The sequence below is a fragment of the Anomaloglossus baeobatrachus genome, chromosome 4, assembly GCF_048569485.1.
Source record: "Anomaloglossus baeobatrachus isolate aAnoBae1 chromosome 4, aAnoBae1.hap1, whole genome shotgun sequence".
In the NCBI taxonomy this organism is placed as follows: domain Eukaryota; kingdom Metazoa; phylum Chordata; class Amphibia; order Anura; family Aromobatidae; genus Anomaloglossus; species Anomaloglossus baeobatrachus.
This window is the reverse complement of record NC_134356.1, coordinates 695,714,364-695,741,783: the sequence shown is the minus strand read 5'-3', so window position 1 is coordinate 695,741,783 and position 27,420 is coordinate 695,714,364. Positions and strand designations below refer to the sequence as shown.

Sequence of the window (27,420 nt, the reverse complement as noted above, 5' to 3'; positions counted from 1 at the left end):
AACACCTGACTCCGAATAATACTTACAGTGTGTTCCATCATGTAGATGACCAAAATTGTCACGCTGAGAATGGCATCGCCAGTGTTAAACATCTGCGTCGACATTTGTAAACTGTGTAGAGGTGCATTTGTCCTTGATCTGACACCACTCCAGCAGCGTGATCTGCACCACCTCTGGATCAAGTTATCCCAGGCTATATGTCATAACGTATTGCAGCAGGGTTCGGCGGTGCTGCCACAGACGCTGCAACATGTGCAGATTCCAATTCCTGCGTGTCGGAACATCGCATTTCTGACGTTTAACCGCCAGACCTTAAGACTTCAGGAGTAATGAAAGTTGTTGAGCTACTCGGTGCGAACGATGGAAGTGAGCATATAGCAGCGTGCCCGCTGCACAAGGCCATGTAGGCCGGGATGGTGTTTTAAAAATTGCTGGAGAAGCAGATTCAACACGTGAGCCATACAAGTCACGTGTGTCACATGGGCCTGACGAAGGCAAGCTGCCATGTTTGCATCATTGCCGCACACGGCTGTTAAGTCACCACCGTAGTCCACTCAATCAATTTGTACTCCTGTCGCAAGGTGACAACGTGTTCCTTTCGTGCATAGTGCTGATGATGGGAGAGGAGTTGACGCCAGCGGCGCAGGTGGACACAGGTTATGCTCACCCACTAGGCTGCGTTACCTTGACAGATGCAGAACCACAGGCTGAATGTAGGTGGTGGGTATCTCACAGATGAAGTACCATCATTCAGCTACAACCAATGGGAAGACACCACACCCTTTCTTAGGCCCCTCCTGTCTGAAGACCACTGTCAGACAAAGCTATGAACCTCTGGTTACTGTTACCCCAGTTTAGTTTTATGAGTTTGTGTGCTTGTTACCTGACTACGTTTCCTGCTTGCTGTTTAGGTACCTCGTTGACCGATTTGCATTTCACCTCTGCTTGTTTTCTGATTAAGTCCTGTCCCTCCCATTCTGTTCCTCTTCCTCAATTAATGTTTTGACCCTGCATGACTACTATTCTCTGGAACTGCAGCCTTCCACAGGTATTGATCAACTTGGGCCCTGTGTCATTCAACATCACTGTATAGGGATTAAAGGGTTTCAGGGTTCTGGGGGTCCAGCTTGGTGAGTGGGTTCCCTCTAGCCTATCCTTTACAGCCCGTCTGAGTGTGTCGATCCAGGCAGGCATTACACTGTGCCCTCGACAGAAGGACATGTAGGCCGGGATAGTGTTTTAAAAATTGTTGGAGATTCGGATTCAACACGTGAGCCATACAAGGCACGTGTGTCACATTGCCCTGAAGAAGGGCCGCAGACTGTTTAGCATCATTATCGCACCCGGCATTCCCTGGCTGCTGGTTGAGTGGAGACAACCATTGATGAAACTCGGTCTCACTCTACAGAGCACAATTCCTCAGCGGTGTCTCACATTTCCCCTCCATTTCAAAGTAAACATTTGACCGCCTGATGGCCTTGAGCTCTGCTGCCAGCATAGTATTGAGGTGTGTGGGATTCCTTGGGCGCAGTTACAAGGAAGGGTGGCCTGACCACACAGGGTTTGGGCTGAGGTGCAGGAACAACATGAGGTTGATGAGGCAGAAGCAGTGGAGGAACTTGTACATACAGAGTAAAGATTGAAACACACAACTCGTGGGGACAGAAAGACTTGTACAGCAGACACTTCTCCATCTATCACCATAGTTACCCAGTGCCCAGTCAGCGACATGTAACGCCCCTGTCCATGCTTACTGTTCCAAGTATCTGTGGTGAAATGCACCCTGTCACACACAGAGTTTCTGAAAGAAGCGGTGATATTTGGTGCAACATGCTGGTGTAGCGCGGGCACGCCTTTGTTGGAGAAGGAGTGGCGCTTGGGCATCGGCTCTTGGGGCACTGCGATGGGCATAAGGTCTCAAAAATCCTCGGTTAAAAAGGTTGGAAAGGCAGAATTTTGGTAGCCAACAATTTGCAGATGCAGAAAGTCAACCTCTAAGCCATGTCATGCCCTTCTAAAAGCATGTAAAACACAGCAAGGGGACTCCAACCACAGTCTCCCTCGTTTCCAAAAATTGGTCCACACACACCCCACTTAACTGGTATCAATTGACCCCCATTTTCAAGCTTACAAAGATGCTTTGCATGAAGCACTATAAAAAATATGCGTGCCTTTGGCCTCCCCTGGTTGACCCAGGGGAAGAAAAGTCCTCTGAGAGCCATGACTTGTTCATCTTGGTTCTGTTTTCAAAAGCGAGGGGACTCCAACCACAGTCTCCCTCGTTTCCACTAATTAAGCCACACACACCCTACTTGACTGGCATCAGTTGACCCCCCTTTTGAAAAAGAAAAAGATGCTTTGCATGAAGCACTCTCAAAAATACGCGTGCCTTTCACCTCCCCTGGATGACCCAGGGGAAGAAAAGTCCTCTGAGAGCCATGACTTGTTCATCTTGGTTCTTTTAGAAACACAGCGAGGGGACTCCAACCACAGTCTCCCTCGTTTCCTCTAATTGGGCCACACACACCCCACTTGACTGGCATCAGTTGATCCCCCTTTTCAAAATGAAACAGATGCTTTGCATGAAGCACTCTCAAAAATACACGTGCCTTTCCCGTCCCCTGGCTGACCCAGGGGAAGAAAAGTCCTCTGAGAGCCATGACTTGTTCATCTTGGTTCTTTTTTCAAAAGCGAGGGGACTCCAACCACAGTCTCCCTCGTTTCCACTAATTGGGCCACACACACCCCACTTGACTGGCATCAGTTGACCCCCCTTTTGAAAAAGAAAAAGATGCTTTGCATGAAGCACTCTCAAAAATACGCGTGCCTTTCGCCTCCCCTGGCTGACCCAGGGGAAGAAAAGTCCTCTGAGAGCCATGTCCACATTGTCAGTGGACAGACACGTGTGCTTATCTGCCAGCAGACCCCCAGCAGCACTGAAGACAGGTTCCGAGAGAACGCTGGCTGCAGGACATGACAAGATCCCCAAGGCGTACGTGGCAAGCTCAGGCAATTTATCCAGATTGGAAGCCTAAAATGAGCAGGGCTCAAGTTGCACAGTAATGGCATCGATGTTTCCTTGCATATACTCATATATCTGTGTCTCCTCCTCTTTTTCCTTGTCCAGCTCTTTTGTTTTCGCATGAGTATATGTCCGTGTCACTTTCTCATGTGTTTGTGTTGTGTTGTGAGTTGTTTGTCACCTTTTGGACACCTTTGAGGGTGTTTTCTAGGTGTTTTTATGTGTTTGTGATTGCCTCCTATTGTTTCTTATGCGGTTCGAGTTCGGTTCGTCGAACGTTCGCCGAACCGAACTTGAACGAGACGCCCGTTCGGCGAACCGAACTCGAGCCGAACCGGGACCGGTTCGCTTATCTCTACTTCCTATATCCTTGCTATACACAATATGATGCCCTATAGTTCTCTTTTACAGAGTATGACTCCAATATCCACCCTATAAACAATACATTGCCCCATAGTCCCCTTAAGCAGAGTATGACTTCTTATATTCTCCCTACACATAATATAATGCCCCAAAGGTCCCTTATATATTCTATAACTTTACATATCCTTCTTATACACAGTATTAATGCCCCATAATCCCCTTACAAAGAGTATGACTCCACATATCCTCCCTATGCACAAAATGAAGCCCTACGGTCCACCTTTACACAGCGTGACTCCTGATATCCTCCCTATACAAAATATGATGCCCCATAGTCCCCTTTACATAGTATGACTCCCCATAGCCTCCATCTATATATATAATTGCCTTATTCTGTCTGTCTGTCTATCTGTCTGTCTGTCTGTCTGTCTTGCTCCAAAATTGTGTCCTTACGGTGACACAAAGCTGATTGGCCGCTGGGCTCGCCATGGCCCCGCCCCCCCACACGGATTGGCCTCTCACCCCGGCCCGGCCACGCCCCGCCCTCCTCACGCAATGCACGCTCGCTCTGGCCCCGCCCCCCGCACGCATTCCCCGAACCGACACTGAGCCACGACTCCCAGGTGAGTACTGTACCCCCGGGAGCCCACATCAGCGTACGCCGCCAACCCAGCCGACACATACCCTCGCATTGCTGGGGTTGCCGCCATATGCTGGTGTGGGCTCCCATGTGAGCGGGGGACGGGATACGCTGGTAACCATGATAGCATAGTTACCAGCGCATCAAGGTCCTGCAGCGGCGGAACATACACACGCACACACATAACAACACACACACATCAGATCACACTCACTCTCACACACACATCGCATCCACACACTCACAACATCCTGGGATATCGCTTGCTTCTCGGCGGCGATACTGTGCAGTGACCTTCCAGGACCTGCCGGAGGATCACATGGCCAGAAGCATGTGGTATCTCTGGATGTTGTGAGTGTGAGCGCGTATGTGCGATATCTTCAGTGTGTGTGTGAGTGTATGCGATCGGATGTGTGTGAGTGTGTTCTGATGTGTGAGTGTGTGTGTGTGAGTGTATGCGATCGGATCTGTGAGTGTCGGCAGAGGAGCACGGCGTTCTGGGGGAGGCTGGGAGGAGAGAGGCTGATCCTGGGGAAGGCTGGGATGGGGAGGCTGATGCTGGGGGAGGCTGGGAGGAGAGAGGCTGATGCTGGGGTAGGCTGATGCTGGGGTAGGCTGATGCTGGGGGAGGCTGGGAGGGTGTAGGCTGATGCTGGGGTAGGCTGATGCTGGGGGAGGCTGAGAGGAGAGAGGCTGATGCTGGGGGAGGCTGGGAGGAGAGAGGCTGATGCTGGGGGAGGCTGGGAGGGGGAGGCTGATGCTGGGGGAGGCTGGGAGGAGGGAGGCTGGGAGGGGGGAGGCTGAGAGAAGAGAGGCTGATGCTGGGGGAGGCTGAGGCTGGGAGGAGAGAGGCTGATGCTGGAAGGAGAGAGGCTGATGCTGGGAGGAGAGAGGCTGATGCTGGGAGGAGAGAGGCTGATGCTGGGGGCAGAGAGGCTGATGCTGGTGCAGCATGGGGGATGGAGCACGATGGGGAGTGCGCAGCATGGGGGATGGAGCACGTTTGGGAGTGCGCAGTATGGCGGATGGAGCACGTTTGGGAGTGCGCAGCATGGCGGATGGACCACGTTTGGGAGTGCGCAGCATGGCGGATGGAGCACGTTTGGGAGTGCGCAGCATGGCGGATGGAGCACGTTTGGGAGTGCGCAGCATGGCGGATGGAGCACGTTTGGGAGTGCGCAGCATGGCGGATGGACAACGTTTGGGAGTGCGCAGCATGGCGGATGGAGCACGTTTGGGAGTGCGCAGCATGGCGGATGGAGCACGTTTGGGAGTGCGCAGCATGGCAGATGGAGCACGATGGGGGGGCGCAGCATGGGGGATGGAGCACGATGGGAGGTGCACACCTCCCCCCAACACACACACACACACACCACACACACACTGGGAACCACAAACACCGCCCTACACAGACACCCACACACAGACAACGCTGCACACACACAACACCCAACACACAAACACCGCGGCACACATAAATATACGCACATACCACGCAACACACACACATTGCACAAAACATACCTCCCCCCAAAACACACCACACCCACACAAACCGCACAACACACACACACACAACGCTCCACAAACAACGCAACACACGCAACACACATACAGCAACGCTCTCACCCCCCGCCACACCCAGACAACACCCAGAACATGTACAGCCCCTACACAAACACTTGGTAACTACAGACAACATCTATATATATATATATATATATATATATATATATATATATATATATATATAAAACAAAAATCATACATTAACTACACAATACGTAAATTCTAGAATACCCGATGCGTAGAATCGGGCCACCTTCTAGTATACATATAATGATGGCCTTTTTAGAGGACCCTTATGTACAGTATGATGCCAGCATAGCCCCTCCCCATTTTTCTATATACACAGAATGGTGGTAAATATGGATCAAATAGATTTGCGTTAGGCTAAGTTCACATTTCCGTTGTTTTGTATCAGTCACATGCGTCGCTTGACGCATGTGACTGATGCGCTGTTCAACACTGTACAATGGATGACAAAGAACAGAATTCTTTGTCGGATTCCATTGTGTGCGGGGGGGCGGAGTTCGGGGGGGGCGAGCGGGGCCGTGGCACTGAGGGCGTCAGTGCCGCAGGGACTGCAGGACAGGTGAGTGTGTGTGTGTGTGTGTGTGTGTGTGTATACACATGCTGAATGCGGGAGGGGGTGGAGCCGAGCGGGGGCGGGGCCAGGCACTGAGGATGTCAGTGACAATGCTGCGGTCTGCATGGCTGGGGACAGGTGAGTGTATGTGTGAGTGAGTGTGTGTGTTTGTGTGTGTGCATGTATGTATGTATGTATGTATGTGTGTGCACATGCGGAGTGTGGGAGGGGGCGGAGCCGAGCGGGGGGCAGGGCCAGACGAGGGTGTCAGTGGCAGTGCTTGTCTGCATGGCTGGGGACAGGTGAGTGTGTGTGTGTGTGTGTGTGTGTGTATACACATGCTGAATGCGGGAGGGGGTGGAGCCGAGCGGGGGGCGGGGCCAGGGGCTGAGGATGTCAGTGACAGTGCTGCGGTCTGCATGGCTGGGGACAGGTGAGTGTATGTGTGAGTGAGTGTGTGTGTGTGTGTGTGCATGTATGCATGTATGTATGTATGTGTGTGCACATGCGGAGTGTGGGAGGGGGCGGAGCCGAGCGGGGGGCAGGGCCAGACGAGGGTGTCAGTGGCAGTGCTTGTCTGCATGGCTGGGGACAGGTGTGTGTGTGTGTGTGTGTGTGTGTGTACACACATCTGCGGGAGGGGGCGGGGCCGAGCGGGGAAGTGTCGGCCTCCCTGCACACGTAACTAGACTAAATATCGGGTAGCAAAGCACCCGATGTTTACCTTGGTTACCCGATATTTACCTTGGTTACGGGCCTACACCGCTTAGCACTGGCTCCTTGCACCGTAACCAGGGTAAATATCGGGTAACCAACCAAAGCTGGTGACGTGTGCAGGGAGCCAGAGAGCATGCGCAGCGAAATCCGACGGATCTCGCTGCTCAAAAAACGTTACATGCTGCGTTCCTCCCGCCCGGCGGTCAGTCGTTCCACGACTGATCAGTCGGGCGGAGGGTGCAACGCAGCATCATCAGTCACAATCCGCTGCTCATACAAGTCTATGGGAGCAACGGAATCCGCTAAACGGATTCCGTTGTTTACAAGAGCAGCGGATTGTGACTGATACATTTTAGCGGAAATGTGAACTTAGCCTTATTTTGGACGCAGTGGTGCAGATCACACAGGAGACATGGCAGGGATAGATTGATACAGAGGTGTGATGATGATGATGATGATGTTGATGATTTTCTTTTCTTGTTTTTTCGCTATAGATTGTAATGTTATCTCCATGTTATGTTCTGCTGTTCTGTGACCTTTTATTACAGCTGTATTTCCATGGCTTTTTTGTAAAAAATGGAACAGAAGAAGTTGTGGAATGTAACGTGTTTCTTCCTGATCAAGACGTTTGTGAATATTATGATGAACACACTGAAGAAAAATGGGTGTGCCAGCGACCAAAAACACTGCCATGTGATGCGTATCGGGACCACTCACCGGGAAGAAAACGGGATGTGTATAGTAAAGAAGAGAAAGAGTTCTTCAAAGGGTAAAAATTCATTATTATCTACCAGACTCATCATTTATGTCATTTACCATCTCATGATAGTAAATTCTTCATTACCAGCTGATTTCCATTGTGTTCCCCAGTAAGGGCAGGTTCACACATAGGTGTGATTTTTCTGATTAGACTTTGATCATAGTGGGGTCAGATTTTCTTGACCATGGAGAGAGAAAAAAAAGTTTTTCCACTTCCTCCATTTTGGCATATATTTTAAAATCGGATCGTATTCGGATGTCATCAGAGTGCAGTACGATTTTTTTTCACAGACTAACAGACTTGCATCTGGCATTTGGATGGAAATTTAACATTTGTCCAAATTTTCCATGAACCACTTGGTCTGAGGAAAAACATCAGACATGTTCACAACCCCCAAAGAGAAAAAAAATTCTGTACAGCAACAGCCAAGTCATTTAAAAAATAAAATTCTTTATTAGAAAATTCTTAAAAATAACAAATACAGATGTTATAAACAGTGGTCAGCATGTGGCGCCAACAGACCAAAACACGAGAACTGCAACATAAGATAATAATTGGTGTAGGATCCCAACCAAAAATTATAAATTTGAAATAAACACAAAATAAGCAGCAGTGAGAGCACTGGCATGGTCCCTACATGCACGTTTTGGTATACGCCTTCTTCCGGGGAATACCGAAACGTGCATGAAGGGACGGTGGTGGCGCTCTCACCAACACGAGGTATTCACTGCTGTTTATTTTGTGCTTATTTCAAATGTACAATTTTTTGTTGGGATCCTCCTTACTCCGCTCTGACAGTGATGGCAGGCTTTGTACTGCTCTGACTCATAAGCGGGCTTTACACGCTACGACATATCTTACGATGTGTCGTTGGGGTCACGTCGTAAGTGACGCACATCCGGCATCGTATGCCATATCATAGCATGTGACAGTTACGAGCGACTGTGAACGAGCAAAAATACTCACCTTGTCTTTGCTCGTTGACACGTCGCTCATTTTCTAAAAATTAAACGTCTGGGTTGTTCATTGTTCCTGAGGCAGCACACATCGATCCGTGTGACACCCCGGGAACGATGAACGAACTGCAGCTTACCTGCGTCCTGCCGGCTATGCGGAAGGAAGGAGGTGGGCGGGATGTTACGTCTTCTCATCTCCGCCCCTCCGCTTCTATTGGGCAGCCACTGTGTGACGTCGCTGCAACGCCGAACGTCCCTCCCCCTTCAGGATTAGGATGTTCACCGCCCACAGCGAGGTCGCCCGGGAGGTAAGTGCGTGTGATGGGGGGTTACGACTTTGTGCGACACGGACAACAAATTGCCCGTGCTGCACAAACGATGGGGGCGTGTGCGATCGCTCATGCAATCGCACAACTGATCGATGCATGTAAAGCAGCCTTTAGACCATTTTGGTTTTCATATTTCTACATTGTCACTGTCAGAGGTCCTTTTGGATTGATGAGAATCCCTACACCAATTATCTTATGTTGCAGTTCTCGCGTTTTGGTCTGTTGGCGCCACCTGCTGACCACTTTTTATAACATCTGTATTTGCAATATTTATGAATTTTCTAATAAAGAATTGTATTTTTAAATGACTTGGCTGTTGCTGTACGGAATTGTTTTCTCTTTGGATCTTGATTTCTGTATTAGCCTTTATCCATGACTTTGGGCACACATTTACATGCCTTTGATTTGAAATGTGCTTTTTATTTGCTTTCTGCTTACTATGTTCACAACCACATAGAATATCACAGGTACAAGTGTTGCCATGAAAACCATGGACAGCACTCAGAAATGAAAATCCGTCGTGTGAACGAGCCCTAAAGTGGGCTTTACACGCTACGACATCGCTAATGCGGAGTCGTTGGGGTCACGGAATTTGTGACGCACATCCGGCCGCATTAGCGATGCCGTTGCGTGTGACACCGATAAGCGATTTTGCATCGTTGCAAAAACGTGCAAAATCGCTAATCGGCGACACGGGGGTCCATTCTCAAATCTCGTTACTGCAGCAGTAACGAGGTTGTTCCTCGTTCCTGCGGCAGCACACATCGCTGCGTGTGACGCCGCAGGAACGAGGAAGCTCCCCTTACCTGCCTCCCGGCTGCTATGCGGAAGGAAGGAGGTGGGCGGGATGTTACGTCCCGCTCATCTCCGCCTCTCCGCTGCTATTGGGCGGCGGTTCAGTGACGTTTCAGTGACGTCGCTGTGACGCCGCACGGACCGCCCCCTTAGAAAGGAGGCGGTTCGCCGGTCACAGCGACGTCGCTGGACAGGTAAGTATGTGTGACGGCTGTGGGTGATGTTGTGCGGCACGGGCAGCGATATGCCCGTGTCGCGCAACAGATGGGGGCGGGTACCCACACTAGCGATATCGGGACCGATATCGCAGCGTGTAAAGTAGCCTTAAGTGTGCTCCGATTTTCAAGGACTGACGGAATGGAGGAGATGATAAAAACATCTGAGAAAAGCTGCTGACATTTTAATATATTTGTGATCAGAAGACTCAGTCCGTTTTTCTAAGATGTGGAGGAATCATTCTTGTAAATCAACACTAAGGTCACGCTCACATAGTTAAAATTGGACGAGTGCTATCTAATATTGTAACTGATAGCACTTACACAGACAAATATTATCTCATGGGGCGGTGCTGATGCAGAATGCTGCGATATCACTCTGACATTGGATGCCACCAACCCAGTCAATCTATGGGACTGCATTCAGCTGACATCCGAGTGCAGCCCGATTTCCACATACTCAGAATGAAGATGTAGAAATGTTGTTCTCCATCTTCTCCTCAGAGTGTTCTCCGATCCCATTATGCTTAAACTCTGACCAAACGCAAAGCAGACCTTGAGTGGAGCCTCGTTAGCAAAATCGATTTTATTTTCTTGGATGAGAGAATTTATGGTGAGGTTTCGAAATGAATTTAGGACTACCAAAAATCTGTGACCTTTACACAACATTCTTCATTACTGGGCAATAGTTTAATGCAGGTCTTCACGGTTTTAAAAAAATATCTGCCCACAGCCTGTTGTTCATGGACCATAACTCCCTAATGTTAATAAAGCCCTATGGGGAGAGTGCAATTGATAGTACTGTACTGAGGTTTTTGAAGGCAGAGAGTAGAAAATATGTCTCTAAATGTTGTATAGAGGTTATTGCCAGTGTTCTTGGAAAGAGAGGACTACACCTGCCACTTCCCCACTAATAGATATCTTGATTTAAAAAAAACAAAAAACAAAAAAAACCAAAACAATACCAGCCCACAGTCTGTGTTGCATGGACCTTAACTCCCTGGTGTTTTAAGGCCCTATGGGGAGGGGGCAAATGATGTTACTATACTGCTCTGCTGTGTGCCTGAAAGGTTTGTGAATCTTGAGGCTCCAGAGCTGGTCTAAGGGGTACTTTGCACGCTGCGATATCGCTAGCCGATATTAGCGATGCCGAGCGCGATAGTACCCACCCCCGTCGCACATGAGATATCTTGTGATAGCTGCCGTAGTGAACATTATCGCTATGGCAGCTTCACACGCACTTACCTGCCCTGCGACATCGCTCTGGCCGGCGACCCGCTTCCTTCCTAAGGGGGGCGGGTCGTGCAGCATCACAGCGACGTCACACGGCAGGTGGCCAATAGAAGCGGAGGGGCGGAGATGAGCGGGACGTAAACATCCCGCCCACCTCCTTCCTTCCGCATTGGCGGTGGAGGCAGGTAGGAGATGTTCCTCACTCCTGCGGCTTCACACACAGCGATGTATGCTGCCGCAGGAACGAGGAATAACATCGTATCTCCTATTGGTGCGACATTATGGAAATGTCCGACACTACACAGATCAACGATTTACGACGCTTTTGCGATCGTTTATCGGCGCATCTAGGCTTTACACGTTGTGACGTCGTTACCGGCGCCGGATGTGCGTCACTTTCAATTTGACCCCGACGATACCGCAGTAGCGATGTCGCAATGTGCAAAGTACCCCTAAAAGTTGGATTTTGTTTGGAGTGGCATGTGTATAGGAGCTCCGGCCCTACACCTGTCTCTCATCCACCTCAATATTTCCTTCCTTATCTGCCAACATTGTGAAAAATTACTCAGTCGAGGCTAAAAACAAAGAAATGTGACTACTACATGCATGAATCGTCACATGTGCAAACAACATGCAATACTGTGGTAATTTCTACCATCCCTACCCAACCAGCGACCACCAAATCAACCGCATCTTCTGCTTCCTTCTCCTGTGATCAACACCTCATGAGCTGAGTAGTTGGGTGCCCCACTCAAAGTTTTAATTAATGAGGTTTCAACAAGAATTTAAGACTACCAAAAATCTGTAGTCTTTACACAGCATTCTTCATCACTGGACAATAGTGTAATGCAGGTCTTCACTGTTTAAAAAAAAATAGCGGCCCACAGCCTGTGTGTTGCATGGACCATAACTCCCTGGTGTTTTAGGGCTCTATGGGGAGGGGACAATTAATGCTACTGTACTGAGGTTTTTGAAGGCAGAGAGTAAAAGATATGTCTCCAAATGTTGTGTAGAGGTTACTGCCAGTGTTCTTGAAAACAGAGGCCTACGCCTGCCACTAATGCATGTCTTCATTAAAAAAAAAAAAATAGCGGTCCACAGCCTGTGTGCTGCATGGACCGTACCTCCCTGCTCTTTTAAAGTCCTATGGGGAGGGGGACAATTTGTGTTACTTTATTGCTGTGTCCCTGGAAGGATTTTAATGTTCAGACTACAAAATACAGCCTGCTACCAGCATAGTCGCGTCACCTTTCCTGTCACAATCTACTATTAATAAAGAGAAAGTTGCATTGTGACAGGTTTTTTCTTAAGAAGATGGGGGGGATTAGCTACATGTTACACTACATACCGAACTAACCAGTATGACAACATTATGATGTGTGACAATAAGGCTGATGCTGCCTACCCATCCAAGTTATTGAAAATGCTAACTCTTTGTGTGGCGCCCCTGAGGCTCCAGTCACCATAGAGTATTGCACATTATTTTACGTGCGATATTCGCCTCGGGTATGGAGGGGGTTAATCACCGGTGTTCCACATTCACGCTCTACATACAGCTCAGGAGCCTTCTCTCTGAGGAGCTGGACTAGGGTAGGCAGGGGGTTGGCCAGCATGAAGCATGGGAATTCCCCGGTCACTAGGATAGCCTCCTGGGGGAAGGATTCCACTTGGGGTAGAAGTAGGCACAAACACACACAATCACTAGACAGTCCACCCGGAACATCAGTTCTGGGACACAACACCACTTTCTTCTCTTCTCTTCACAGGACGTGTGGCTTGGAGTGGAGCGCTCAGCCCAGGTGCGACTCAGCTGGTAGGGCAACTCTGAAAAAGGACTTTCACATTCTTTCAAACACCGGTGACTTCTCCTAACTTATCCAGGGCCGACTGGGCCCATCACAGGGGGTGACCGTTTCTACCTGGGCGAGCAGCACACAGAGTGAGTAAAGACACGTGGAACCGCAGCGACCAACTCGGACTCTTATTACCGGCGCCCGTGCATCGGCGCTAAAGGCCATCGCCATCACTTCTCCCCTCATCATCCTCCTCGGGGCATGCTCTACCTGTGGGGAGCATTACCACCTCTGGCTGTGTGGCGCCCTGGACAAGCCAGGGGCCACAGGTAACAACACAAACACACCCCACACTCCCGGTCAGGCACACCGAAGTCAGACAAAAACCCTTGTTGCCTTCCTCCAGGGGCTGATGTTCACACCAGGGGGTGGGCCAGGCGGTTGGTCCCACCCACCGAGGAGTTCACAGTTCTGGAGGCAGGAGAAGGTTCAGTTAAGCTCGGGCAGGGCTAGAGTGAAGTGGTAGTTGAGCAGACTGAAGTTGGTCCGGGTGTGTGGCCCGGACGGATCAGCAAGGTTGGCAGACGGTGGTGACCGTCTGCAGGAGAGGCCTATCGGAGTTAACCATAAGGACCGTGGATGGGCGGTGGCCCGGCGGTACCGGACCGGTACGCAAAGAGAAGCCAGCACCAACCGTCAGGGGCTTGCGGACCCTGGCAAGGCTAGGAGTCGCCGTGAATTTGCTAAATCCGTTAGCGAAGGGAACCTCCTGGGTTTCCCAGCAGCCAAGTCCCGACAGTAGGCAACAGTCCAACCGTTAGAGGGAAACACCATCACCGCCAAGGCAAAAGTTCCCAGGGCCAGCGCCTGCGGGCAGAAAGGGGCTCCTTCAGCAACCTCCAAGCTGGGGAGTGGGTTACCGGTGGGAACTCATCGGAACTGATCACACTAAACAGGTGCAGGGAAAGGCAGTCACCATCAACCTGCCGGGAGGAGAAACACCGCAGCCACCTGTGGGACCCGTCCATCCAGCCGTCTGTTTTACCGGAGACTTTTGTGTACATCATTGACTGAGTGAGTACCACCGTGCCGTGCGGCACAGCGCTGCCCCCGCGACCCTGCACCTTACCAGGCCCTGTAACCCGCCTGCCATCCATTCCTACCTACGCCATCACCGGGCCCTGGGACAACCAACCCCCTACCCACGGAGGGGAGAACTAACATCCAGGCTTCTCCCTGTCACCACTCCTGGGATCCCCGTCCAGAGCAGCGATGGTGTCACCAATCTCACCACAGCCGTGGGTGGCGTCACGGACAATATAAAATCCCCACAAACATTCCCCCCTTTTCACTCACGGGCGAGGAACGCCGCTCGAGTCCCCGGGATCCGGCCCACCGCTCGAGCCACCACCGAGCAGTAGCAGCAACAGCAGCTGGACCCGAGCAGTGGGAGAGCGCAGCATCCCCTCCTCCGCCTGCGACAACTTGGCGTCACGAACAGGATCCTACCGCTCTGCCGTTCGGCAGAGGTGCGCCTTGTGACCGCCGGAGGTGTCCGGCCGAAAATTTCGAGAAGCCGCCATTTTGGGCGCGAAGAATTCCCGCTCGAGCGTCTCCTTGAGCAGTGGAGGCGCGAAAGCCTAGACCCCGCCCCTGTAGAGGAGGAGCCGAAAAGAGACAAAGGGGGCACGAATGGCGGCCGGCCGCATGTAGCTGAAGCTGTGGAGTGCAGGGACGCCAGGACTCTGCAGAAACCCGTTCCTGGACCCCAATGCGGCAGGATGTGTCGGAAGACCCAGGCCCAGGTCCACTTCATGCTGGCAAAGTGGACGTCGGGATGAAGGGCCTGGCTGCAGTTGTATGGGCGTGCGAAGTGGAGATAATCCTGGAGGAGCGGATAAGCAACCCACGCACCTATGTCCCACAGGGAACGGCCACTGCGGCTGAGGGGCCCGGAATGCTCCCTGCTCCCGTCCACCACACCGTCTCCCTCGTCGCCCGTGTCCGCAGCCAACGCCCCGACCGACCCGCTGCCTCAGTCTGGGGCAGCGGAGCCCGTGCCATCTACGGGGGAGGACCCAGTTACTGGGCCCTTCGGCCTTGCCGTCACCATCGCCCCAGCACCGCGAACAACGTCCCCTCCGGCCCCGAGCATGGCCGCGACAGAGATGACGACGGCTCCGGCAGTCCGCCCGGCCGCAACGAAGGTGGTCCTCGCCCAGAAGCTAGCACCGCAAGTCACATTGACCGCTCCCAGACCTCCTGCCTAGGCTGAGGCACGGCGGGGATATAGCTGCCAAGCGGCAGAGCGGGCCACGTCACAGCGGGGTCCCTCATTGCTGAAGGTGTCGGTCGTAGCCGCCACGGAGGGACTACGGCTGGGCCCGTCCCCCACGCAGGCTGACTCAGAGCAGGCCACTGATCGGTGGGGCCCACGGCAGTATGAGAGGCCGGTCGTAGCCGGCGCCGAGGGCACCCAGGTGGGCCTGGCTCCTGAGCAGGAGTTGCGGATATGCATGCCCGCATTGATGTGAAAAGGAGCAGCAGCGGAGTCCCGTTGCAAGTTGTCCCCGTTGAGACCACCAAAGTACCGTTTGAAAGTGTTAACAAATGATAAGTGAATGATTACCGAAGTTTACCTGATTTTCAGCACTGATTGGAACCGGTCGTTGCCAGCAGCTGTTGTCCCCGTTGGGACCCCCTTACAAACCACCGCGTAGAGACTACTACGGACAAGCCCGAGAACTGGCAGGGCAACCACAAACCAGTGGCATGTAAATATGTTTCTTGTTTTATGGCTTACCGTACCGCCTCCGGAGAGGCAGATTGGAGGAAGGGCCCACAGCAGAGGAGGCTGGGGCCCAGCCACTACCATAACCGGTGGCGATCCTCCGGGGGATTTCAGGGGTTCCCCATGGACGTGGGTCCCCTGAAAAGGACAGAACCCGCTCGGGTAACTTGTGCTGGACTGGGGTCAAGGGGTGTTGCCCATTTGCTTAGGGGCAGCATCAGGGCCAGGTTGCTTCGGTGGGAGAGAGCGGAAGCCATTACCGTTAGCAACGTTTAAGTACATATACCTCCCAATGTGGGAAGATGTTATTATACTTGTAATATGTTTGCCGTTTTTTATCTTTTTCAGTTCATGAAAAATAAAACCGGTGATGGACGGGCAGCCCTCGGACGGTCTGCATTTTACTAAGGGGGAATGTGGCGCCCTGGACAAGCCAGGGGCCACAGGTAACAACACCAACACACCCCACACTCCCGGTCAGGCACACCGAAGTCAGACATAAACCCTTGTTGCCTTCCTCCAGGGGCTGATGTTCACACCAGGGGGTGGGCCAGGTGGTTGGTCCCGCCCACCGAGGAGTTCACAGTCCTGGAGGTAGGAGAAGGTTCAGTTAAGCTCGGGCAGGGCTAGAGTGAAGTGCTAGTTGAGCAGACTGAAGTTGGTCCGGGTATGTGGCCCGGACGGATCAGCAAGGTTGGCAGACGGTGGTGACCGTCTGCAGGAGAGGCCTATCGGAGCTAACCATAAGGACTGTGGACGGGCGGTGGCCCGGCGGTATCGGACCGGTACGCATAGAGAAGCCAGCACCAACTGACAGGGGCTTGCGGACCCCGGCAAGGCTAGGAATCACCGTGAATATGCTAAATCCGTTAGCGAAGGGAACCTCCTGGGTTTCCCAGCAGCCAAGTCCCGACAGAAGGCAACAGTCCAACCGTTAGAGGGAAACACCGTCACCGCCAAGGCAAAAGTTCCCAGGGCCAGAGCCGGCGGGCAGAAAGGGGCTCCTTCAGCAACCTCCAAGCTGGGGAGTGGGTTACCGGTGGGAACCCATCGGAACTGATCACACTAAACAGGTGCAGGGAAAGGCAGTCACCATCAACCTGCCGGGAGGGACCCGTCCATCCAGCCGTCTGTTTTACCGGAGACTTTTGTGTACATCATTGACTGAGTGAGTACCACCGTGCCGTGCGGCACAGCGCTGCCCCCACGACCCTGCACCTCACCAGGCCCCGTAACCCGCCTGCCATCCATTCCTACCTACCCCATCACCGGGCCCCGGGACAACCAACCCCCTACCCACGGAGGGGAGAACTAACATCCAGTCTGCTCCCTGTCACCGCTCCCGGGATCCCCGTCTAGAGCAGCGGTGGTGTCACCAATCTCACCACAGCCGTGGGTGGCGTCACGGACAATATCAAATCCCCACAAACATTCCCCCCTTTTCACTCACGGGCGAGGAACGCCGCTCGAGTCCCAGGAATCCGGCCCACCGCTCGAGCCACCACCGAGCAGTAGCAGCAGCAGCAGCCGGACTCGAGCAGTGGGAGAGCGCAGCGTCCCCTCCTCCGCCTGCGACAGCTGCAACTACCATCCGCCCCGGAGGACAGCGACAGCAGCGGCAGCTAAACCCTGGCCGCATACCACAGGTGGCATCACGACAATCATCACCCCTCTTTATTGGTGTACACCTCTGGGCATGAAGCTTGGCAGGCCAGCGCGACATCCCAGATCATCACACCAGTACGGTGATGAGTAACTCAGGTACGAGATTCCCCGTGCCTGACAACCCCTGTCCCCTGGGTGCTACATTTGTATGTTATAAATGCTGCTCCAGTGTCTGCAGTCTAATCCAGGCTTAAGGCCAGTGCACACATTGCAGATTTGTCGTGCTTTTTTTTTCTGTGCAAATCTGTCTCAATTTCCTGATGCCAGGAAAGTGCATGAGAATCCTGCAGTATTCTGTACACGTTGCTCATTTTCTCCTTGCAGATTTTATTGCAGATATAACTCTGTAGCACGTCAATTCTTTCTGCATTGTTTGCTGCAGATTTCACTCATACTAAGGCCGGAGTCACACTTGCGAGTGCCTCGCTTGTGTGGTGCCCTGGACAAGCCAGGGGCCACAGGTAACAACACACACCCCCACCCCCAGCAGTTTCACAGCAGACATCCCCAGTGAAACTTGATTCCTTTCCTCGGGCTCAGACTGACACACCAGGTGGGCGGAGTCAGGAGATGGAGACGACCACCCAGGAGTTTGGCTGGCCTGAGGCAGAAAACAAGCCCAGTCAAGTCCTAGGAGAGGAAGAGAGAGGAGGTCTGCAGAGAGGCAGACGCAGACTGGGGCCTAGGATTGGAGCCTAGGGCCCTCGTGCAGCAGAGAGTCAGGCAGACGGTAGTGGCCGTCTGCAGGGAGCCAGGGAGACAGTTGGTGGAACCGTAGGTAGCCGGGGCTGGGCGGTGGCCCACCGGTACTGGAAGCCGGAACGCAGGAGGAGTGTGCACGGAGGTGAAAGAAAGGACTTATACCACCAAACTGGGTCAGGGGAGAAACAACAACCGCAGCCGTCTGTGGGCACCCGTCCATCCAGCCGAGTGTTTTACCAAGGACTGTGTCGTGATTACTGGCTGAGTGAGTACCCTGTGCTGTGTGGCACAGCGCTGCTCCTGCGACCCTGCACCTCACCAGGCCCCGTAACCCGCCTGCTACCCATCCACCTACCTCACCGGGCCCCGGGACAACCAAACCCCTACCCACGGAGGGGAGAACTAACATCTAGCTGCTCCATACCATCACTCCCGGGATCCCCGTCCAGAGCAGCGGTGGTGTCACAACCTCATCACAACCGTGGGTGGCGTCACGGACAATCTTGCTTACCAAATCCCCTTTTACTGTGGAGCCTGGGATCACAGACCGGGTCACGCCACCATGATAACCACAGAAGGGACCCCGTGGCCCGGATCTGAGTACCCCTGGTCCCCGGGCGACACACTTGTATCTCGCGCAAGTCTCTCATTGAATCATCCGCCACGGCCACACACTCTCCGGACAGGAGCATCTTAGCTGCATAAAGATGCATGCAACCGACCCACTCCTGTCTGGAGAGTGTGCGGCCGTGCCTGGTGATTCAATGAGAGACTCGCGCGAGTTAAATGTGAGGCACTCGCAAGTGTGACTCCGGCCTAATGAGTAGGAAAACTCTGCACCAAAAACTCACATAAAAAAATGTACCAAAATGTGGCAAAAACACGGGTTTTTGCCCCATGTGTTCTTCCTACCAAGACATGCAGAAATGGTGCAGAAATTTCTGCTCCAAATACTTAATGTGTGCACATACCCTTATTGAATCGGCCTCTATTTGTGTCAACAATGTGTCATTTTGAATTTGGCCATTAAAGACTGCGTAGTAACTATATTAATTACAGATGAACCATTTCCTGAAATTCATTGAAATTCATAATTTAATGCAAATTTGAATATTCTGAGACTTGATTAGAAATTTACAAAAAAAAAATCAGCTGAAACCATTTCCTACATGGCAGGAGTATACATAGAAATCATTGGGCCCCATAGCAGAATTTGTAATTGCGCAAACACCCAAAAAATAAATAAATAAAATTATACTATTATTGGAATGGGTCACAGAAGAGCATATTTCACAACTTTGCAGTCCTAACAAACTAATTTTCCCTCTCTTGAAGCCCCTACTGTAGATTTCCCTTCATTGCAGCTATAAACTATGATGGCAACAAAAGTGCCCCCAAAACACTATATTCAGCCCCAATAATTCCCCATATAGTAGTATTCAGCTCCCATATAGTATTATGCAGCCCCATATTTGTCCATATAGTATTATGCTGCCCCTATATTCCTCCATATAGTATTATGTAGCCCCATATTCACCCATATACATTATTATGCAGCCCCATATAGTATTATACAGCCCCCCATATTCTTGTATATAGCATTATGTAGCCCAATATTCCTCCATATAGCATTCTGCCGCCCCATTAATCCCCCATATGCAGCCCCCATATAGTATTATGGAGCCCCATATAGTATTATGCAGCCCCTATATTCCTATATGTAATCTTATGTAGCCCCCATATTCCTCCATATAGTATTATGCAGCCCCATATTCCTCCATATAGTATTATGCAGCCCCTAAATTCCTCCATATAGTATTATGTAGCTCCATATTCCCCCATATAGTATTATGTAAACACCATATAGTATTATGAAACCCTCATAGTCCCCCATAGAGTATTATGCAGCCCCTATATGCCTCGATATAGTATTATGCAGCCCCATGTTATTTAATGCACCCCCATAGTCCTCTAGCCAACTTGTACTCATTGATTAAAAAGATAAATATATAGTCACCTATCCTTGGTTCACCGCTGTGCTGAAATGTCAATGCAGAGACACAGTGAATGATGACAGGGAGTACTCCAATCCCTTTATCATCATTGCTTTCATCAACTGTGTCAGAATTTGCAAAGTCTATATAAGTGAAAGTGCAATGATGGGCGTAGGTCCTGCAGGTGAGGGGAGGGGGGGCCATACCAGTGCTGGCAATAGTCCCCCTGACTCACTGGCCCTACCTATATCTGCAGTGTAGTCTGCCTCTATTGGTGGTACAGCACGGTATACCGCTAAAGCTTAAGAGAGTGTACTAGTGTTATCAAAGATCAATGGTTCCAAGTGTAGAGCAGTTTGTATGGTGGAATCAATATCCATAGAATATTATCTCCTAACACCAGCAGTGTCCTTTCTAGTTTGAAGTGTGTTAGCTCTTATGATCAGCGTGGTCATCTCTCTTTCCTGTAAAGTGAAAGCTGTTATGGTCAGCAGGGTCCTCTCATTACTGTAGAGTGTAAGCTCTTATGGTTATCAGGATACACTCTCTCAACTGTGAAGTGTAAGCTCTTATGGTCAGTAGGGTCCTCTCTCTCCTGTACAGTGTAAGCTCTTATGGTTGTCAGGTTCCTGTCTCTCCTGAAGAGTGTAAGCTCTTATGGTCAGTTGGGTCCTTTCTAGAGTTGGGCGATATTCAAGTCGAACGGTTCGACCATATTTCAAATTCGAGTGATTTTGGGCGGTGTTTGAGTTGTTCGACGAACTCGAACAATTTGCTTAAAGTTCAGCAGTTCGAGTTACCGTTCGAAAACGGTTCGATTACCAAAAGTGAGGCTATGTGCGCACGTTGCGTATCTGCATGCGTCCTGCGTCCCCAGCACAATCCCTCTCTCTTTTCTACTCACCGATCACAGGCACGGTGCTGCATGGCTGTTACAAAGCTCCGGCGGCTTTTCCTCTTTTGAAAATGGCTGTCGCTTCATTATTCAATCAGGTATTCTGTGCTTTCCCCGCCCACTGGCGCCCATGATTGGTTGCAGTCAGACACGACCCCACGATGAGTGACAGCTGTCTCACTGCAACCAATCACAGCCGCTGGCAGGCGGGTCTATATCGTGCAGTAAAATAAATAAACAAATAAATAATTTAAAAAAACATGCGATCCCCCCAATTTTGATACCAGCCAGGATAAAACCACACGGCTGGAGGCTGGTATTGTCAGGATGGGGAGCACCACATCATGGGGAGCTCACCACCCTAACAATATCACCCAGCAGCTGCCCGGAATTGCCGCATCCATTAGATGTGACAGTCCCAGGACTCTACCCAGCTCATCCCAAATTGCCCTGGTGCGGTGACAATCGGGGTAATAACCAGGTTAATCTTGACAAGTGTCTCCCTGAGATACCTTCCATGATTAATCTGTAAGTGAAAGTAAATAAACACACACAACGAAAAATCCCTTATTTTGAATAAAAGACAAAAAAACACCCTCTTTCACCATTTTATTAAAATCCCCAAATACCCCTCCAAGTCCGTCGTAATCCACAGAGGTCCCACAACGCATCCAGCTCTGCTACATGAAGCTGACAAGAGCGGCAGTAGAACACGAGCGCTCTGTGTCAGATACACGGAGCAATTGAGTGAGCCGCGCTGTTAGCGGAGACTTCACCCAACTAATGCCTGCATGTGCGGTGATGATGGGGGTTGTAGTGCCTGCATGTGTGTGAGGATGGGGGTTGTAGTGCCTGCGTGTGAAATGATGATGGGGGTTGTAGTGCCTGCATGTGTGTGAGGATGGGGGTTGTAGTGCCTGTGTGTGTGTGTGAGGATGGGGGATTTAGTGCCAGCGTGTGCAGTGATGATGGGGGTTGTAGTGCCTGCGTGTGTGTGAGGATGGGGGTTGTAGTGCCTGCGTGTGCGGTGATGATCCGGGTTGTAGTGACTGCATATGTGTGAGGATGGGGGTTGTAGTGCCTGCATGTGCGGTGATGATGGGGGTTGTAGTGCCTGCGTGTGTGCGGTGATGAGTGCGGTACTGCCGGTGTTTGCCCGCCCATGTCTGTCCGTCTGCCCATCCATCTGTACATCCGCCCATCCGCCCATCCATCCATCCGCCCATCCGCCCATCCGCCCATCCGCCCATCCGCCCATCCGCCCATCCGCCCATCCGCCCATCCGCCCATCCGCCCATCCATCCATCCATCCATCCATCCATCCACCCATTCATCCATCCTTGCAGCTGAACAATCTGTATCTAGATTCTCTACTGCAATATAGAGGTCAAGATTACCAAATCTTCCTATGCTTTTCATGAGAGGCAGTAGCTCAATGGATAGAGCTCTCGCCTAAGGAGAGTTAGTTCACAAGTTCTAGTCCCGGCTGTCCCGGTAAATAATTTAATTTATTTTTTATTTTAAATTATAATTATTATTTATTTATAATTTAATTTATTTATGCACTGAGGGGATGAGCCAAACATCAGCTGTGAGTCGCAGGACACATCTCTAAAAACAGAGCAGTTCACAGAATGAGGCTGCATTGCTCTCTCCTCTCTTCTCTCTCCCTCTCCCCCTCTCCCTCTCTCTCTCTCTCTATTTCTCTCCCTCTCTCTCTCTCTCTTTTTCTCTCTCTCTTTTTCTCTCTTTTTCTCTCTCTCTTTTTCTGTCTCTCTTTTTCTCTTTTTCCTCTCTCTCTCTCTTTCTCTCTCTCTCTCCTCTCTCTCTTTTCTCTCTCTCTCTCTTCTCTCTCTCTCCCTCTCTCTCTTTTTTTTCTCTCTCTTTTTCTCTCTTTTTCTCAGTCTCTTTTTTCCCTTTTTCCTTCTCTCTCTCTCTCTCCTCTCTCCTCTATCTCTCTTCTCTCTCTCTCTCTCTTCTCTCTCTCTTCTCTCTCTCTCCCTCTATCTTCTCTCTCCTCTCTCTCTCCTCTCTCTCTCTTCTCTCTCTCTCTCAGACCTGGCGATGATCAGCTGATGCGGTCACCTAACGAAATCAGCTGACACTATAAGTCGAGCGGTGAGAAGGAGAAACCCAGCATCCAAGTCCAGAGATATGTAAAAATTTCCGTTTATTGAAAAATCTTTAAAATTCAGCAGGTTCTACATAATAAAAGCCATATGGTAGTGAAACATAGTACGCATTTCGAGTGTCTCACACTCTTAGTACGAATCCATACCAATACAAACAAAAGTGAGGTTTAAAAAGAAGTCTGCAGGATATGACATTATAGCCAGAACACAGCTTGAGACTAAATACATAGTGATTTTTGTATACAGAGCAGTTCATGTGCAAAAATACTTAGAGCATTATTTAATAAATATTTTTTAATTCATCCCTTAAATTCATCCCTATTCCCTAGTGGTGATCTAGTCCCCATAACAAATATCCATTTGGATTCCTTTTTATGTAAAATTTTAATAATATCACCACCTCTGTTGGACATTGAAACTTTCTCTATAGCGTTAACCCTTAAGTTATCAGCATTGCCTCCATGGACCGTGATAAAGTGCAGAGACGCACTTGAAGAGTTTCTGCTACTCTTGTTGTTAATGTCATAAATGTGTTCTGAAATTCTGCGTCTCAGAGTGCGACTCGTGCTACCCACATATTGAACATCACACATAGTGCATGTGATAACATAAATAACATGACTTGTTGAACAATTAATAAAAGTATTAATATTATATTCTTTTCCTGTGACACAGGAAGAACATTTTTTTGTTTTCAACATGAATTTGCAGAGACCACATAATTTTTGACCACTTTTATGAGAGCCTATTGTGGAAAGCCAATTTTTAGAACTATCTGAATCTTTACTGCGGCAGGTGTGATCACTGGGGGAAATAAAAGAACCAATGGTGCGGTTCGGTCTAGACACAAATCTAACTGCATCCTTCAGTATAGATTTAAGAACATCATCCGTATAAAGGATGGGCAAAAATGTTTTTATAATGGTAGTAATCGGGCAGGTACGGCTGCCGACAACTCCACACTGAATTTTGTAGAAAAGTCAGGTGGACAGATCTCCAGCTTTTTACCGCCCGGCCGGCTAAACTATCAGCTGATGCTGTCGGAAAGAAGTCTGCACAGAAGTGTGCAGTTTTGTTTTGGTTTTTTTTGCACTGATGCATCAGCTGATTGTATAAACGGCTTTTATACAATCAGCTGCTGTGTCATGTGATTCAGGATCTTGAACCTGTCACATCATCTGATTGCTTTGCCTTCCAGCAAACCGTTCAGATGATATTGGATCCGGATTGGACGGCGCAAAACCCTTGACCCAGGATTACTGCGGAGGGGGGTTCTTTATTTCAATAAAGATGGAGTCACTAATTGTGTTGTGTTTTATTTCTAATAAAAATATTTTTCTGTGTATTGTGTTTTTTTTATCTGTACTAGAAATTCATGGTGGCCATGTCTAATATTGGTATGACACCATGAATTTCGGGCTTAGGGCCAGTTGATAATATACAGCTAGCCCTAACCCCATTATTACCCAGTGAGCCACCAGTCACCAGGGCAGCTGGAAGAGTTGGTTACAGCACCAGAAGATGGCGCTTCTATGAAAGCGCCATTTTCTGGGGCGGCTGCAAACTGCAATTCGCAGCAGGGGTGCCCAGAAAGCTTGAGCACCCTGCGCTGTGGATTTCTCCTATGTAGTGTATGCTCATATAATCAGATGTATCCTCGTTCTCCTGTAGAGTTTAAGCTCTTATGGTCAGCAGGGTGATCTCTCTCTCTTTCCTGTAGAATGTAAGCTTTTATGATTAGGATGGTCCTTCTCCCGTGCAGAGTGTAAGCTTTTCTGGTGAGCAGGGTCCGCTCTCTTCCCTGTAGAGTGTAAGCTCTTATGGTCAGCCGGTTCCTGTCTCCCATGTAGGGTGAAGCTTTTCTTGTGAGCGGGGTTCAATATCTCTCCTGTAGAATGTAAGCTGTTATGATCAAAGGGATCATCTCTCTCTTCTGTAAATTGTAAGCTTTTCTGGTCAGCAGGGCTCTCTCTCTCCGGTGGAGTGTAAGCTTTTCTGGTGAATTGGGTCCTCACTTTCTCCAGTAGAGTTTAACGTCTTATGGTCAGTGAGCTCCTCTGTCTCCTGCAGAATGTAAGTTTTTTTGGTTAGCGTAGTTCTGTCTCCTGTAGAATATAAGCTGTTGTGGTCAATAAAGTCCTCTCTCTTTCCTGTAAAGTGTATGCTCTTATGGTCAGCAGGATCCCTTTTCTTTCCTGTAGAGTACAAGCTCTAATGGTCACTGAGGTGGTCTTTGTCTCTTATAAAGTGTAACTGTGGAGGTCGTCTGAGCTATAGCTTGTTTGTTCAAACTTAATAAGAATATCTGTGTATATAAATAATCAAAATGTAGATGTAGTTGCATAATTATCTGTCTGTCTATATAGCCATCGCATAGACCCATAATATAATTTAAAGTTGTATAGTCATGAAAGGGTTACCAAGAATGAGAACAGATGTACAACCGATGAAAGTTTTTTAATGATGAGTAAAAGTCTTATCAGTAGCTTTATACAGAAAGAATGTGCAAGGAACAAACAATGTGCTGTAAGAAATTAAGGAGTGGAAAACTCAGGTGGAGGACTGCAGCGGGCCACGGGTCACCTGAGTGATGGCACCACTGATAGCGCGGTTCACTTCAGACACTCAGGGGATTTGTGGTCACTGGTGAGTCTTTCACCTGTGATCGCAAATCAGGACGCGGCACACACACAGAGCCGCGTGATGACAATAAAGTGAAGTTCATTCTGATTGCGCAGAACACCAGGGTACCAAATTTGTGTCTGTGGGTCAACACACTGCCATGTTGCCTGTGCTACGTCTTTCACAATCTGCTGTCAAGGAAGCAGGCACTCATATATCGAGCCCACAAGGTGCAAATGCACAGACACAGCAAACATCAACCACTTCCTTGTCCAAGCGAAGCATCCAGTTGTCCATGCCTGAGATCTTGGAAAGGAAGAATAATTACCCAGTCACGCACCCACAGGCATAAATCCTAAACTCGCACATTGAAAAATTGTTAGCCATGGAGATGTTACCGTTTAGGCTTGTGGGGTGTTTCTGTGATCTATTGGCTGCGGCTGTCCCACGATTCAGTGTTCGCAGCTGACACTATTTTGCCCGTTGTTCCATCGCCAGGTTACACAAGCACGTTAAACAATCTCAACTGTGCTCTGACCTACGCCGTAACCAGGAAGGTCCACCTAACAACAGACACGTGGATAAGTTGTTGTGGACAGGAACGATACATATCTGTCACGTCACACTGGGTGAACCTGGTGGAGGCTGGGGCAAAGTCGCAAACTGTAACATCACACATCCTACCCACGCCAAGGATAGCGGGCCCAACTTCTACCAGCGTTTCCGCCTCATCATATGCCACTTCTTGCCTCTACTTGTCCTTCTCTTGCTCCTCATCCTCTGCTTACTTACCCTCCCCATCACTGCCAATCTGGGAGCTGTGCAGCAGTGAATCGGCAAAGCGGCAACACGCTCTGCTAAAGGCCCCGTCACACACAGCAACATCGCTAGCAACATCGCTGGTAACGAACAACTTTTGTGACGTTGCTAGCGATGTTGCTGTGTGTGACATCCAGCAACAACCTGGCCCCTGCTGTGAGGTTGTTGGTTGTTGCTGAATGTCCTGGGCCATTTTTTAGTTGTTGCTGTCCTGCTGTGAAGCACAGATCGCTGTGTGTGACAGCGAGACAGCAACAACTAATGTGCAGGCAGCAGGAGCCGGCTTCTGCAGAGGCTGGTAACCAATGTAAACATCGGGTAACCAAGAAGCCCTGTCCTTGGTTACCCGATATTTACCTTCGATACCAGCCTCCTCCACTCTCACTGTCAGTGCCGGCTCCTGCTCTGTGCACATGTAGCTGCAGCACACATCGGGTTAATTAACCCGATGTGTGCTGTAACTAGGAGAGCAAGGAGCCAGCGCTAAGCATTGTGCGCTGCTCCCTGCTCTGTGCACATTTAGCTGCAGCACACATCGGGTTAATTAACCCGATGTGTGCTGTAACTAGGAGAGCAAGGAGCCAGCGCTAAGCATTGTGCGCTGCTCCCTGCTCTGTGCACATTTAGCTGCAGCACACATCGGGTTAATTAACCCGATGTGTGCTGTAACTAGGAGAGTAAGGAGCCAGCGCTAAGCATTGTGCGCTGCTCCCTGCTCTGTGCACATTTAGCTGCAGCACACATCGGGTTAATTAACCCGATGTGTGCTGTAACTAGGAGAGCAAGGAGCCAGCGCTAAGCGGTGTGCGCTGCTCCCTGCTCTGTGCA

At 50.1% G+C, this 27,420-nt stretch overlaps 1 protein-coding gene across 1 annotated transcript in view; it reads left to right on the top strand.

Moving 5' to 3' along the window:
• Positions 1 to 27,420, top strand: part of LOC142302171 (NXPE family member 3-like) — a 162,882-nt gene that overhangs the window by 42,926 nt on the left and 92,536 nt on the right. Inside the window, exon 2 of the mRNA XM_075343254.1 lies at positions 7,440 to 7,660. Coding sequence (XP_075199369.1) covers positions 7,440 to 7,660 — 221 coding nt within the window. The remainder of the gene's footprint in view (positions 1 to 7,439; positions 7,661 to 27,420) is intronic.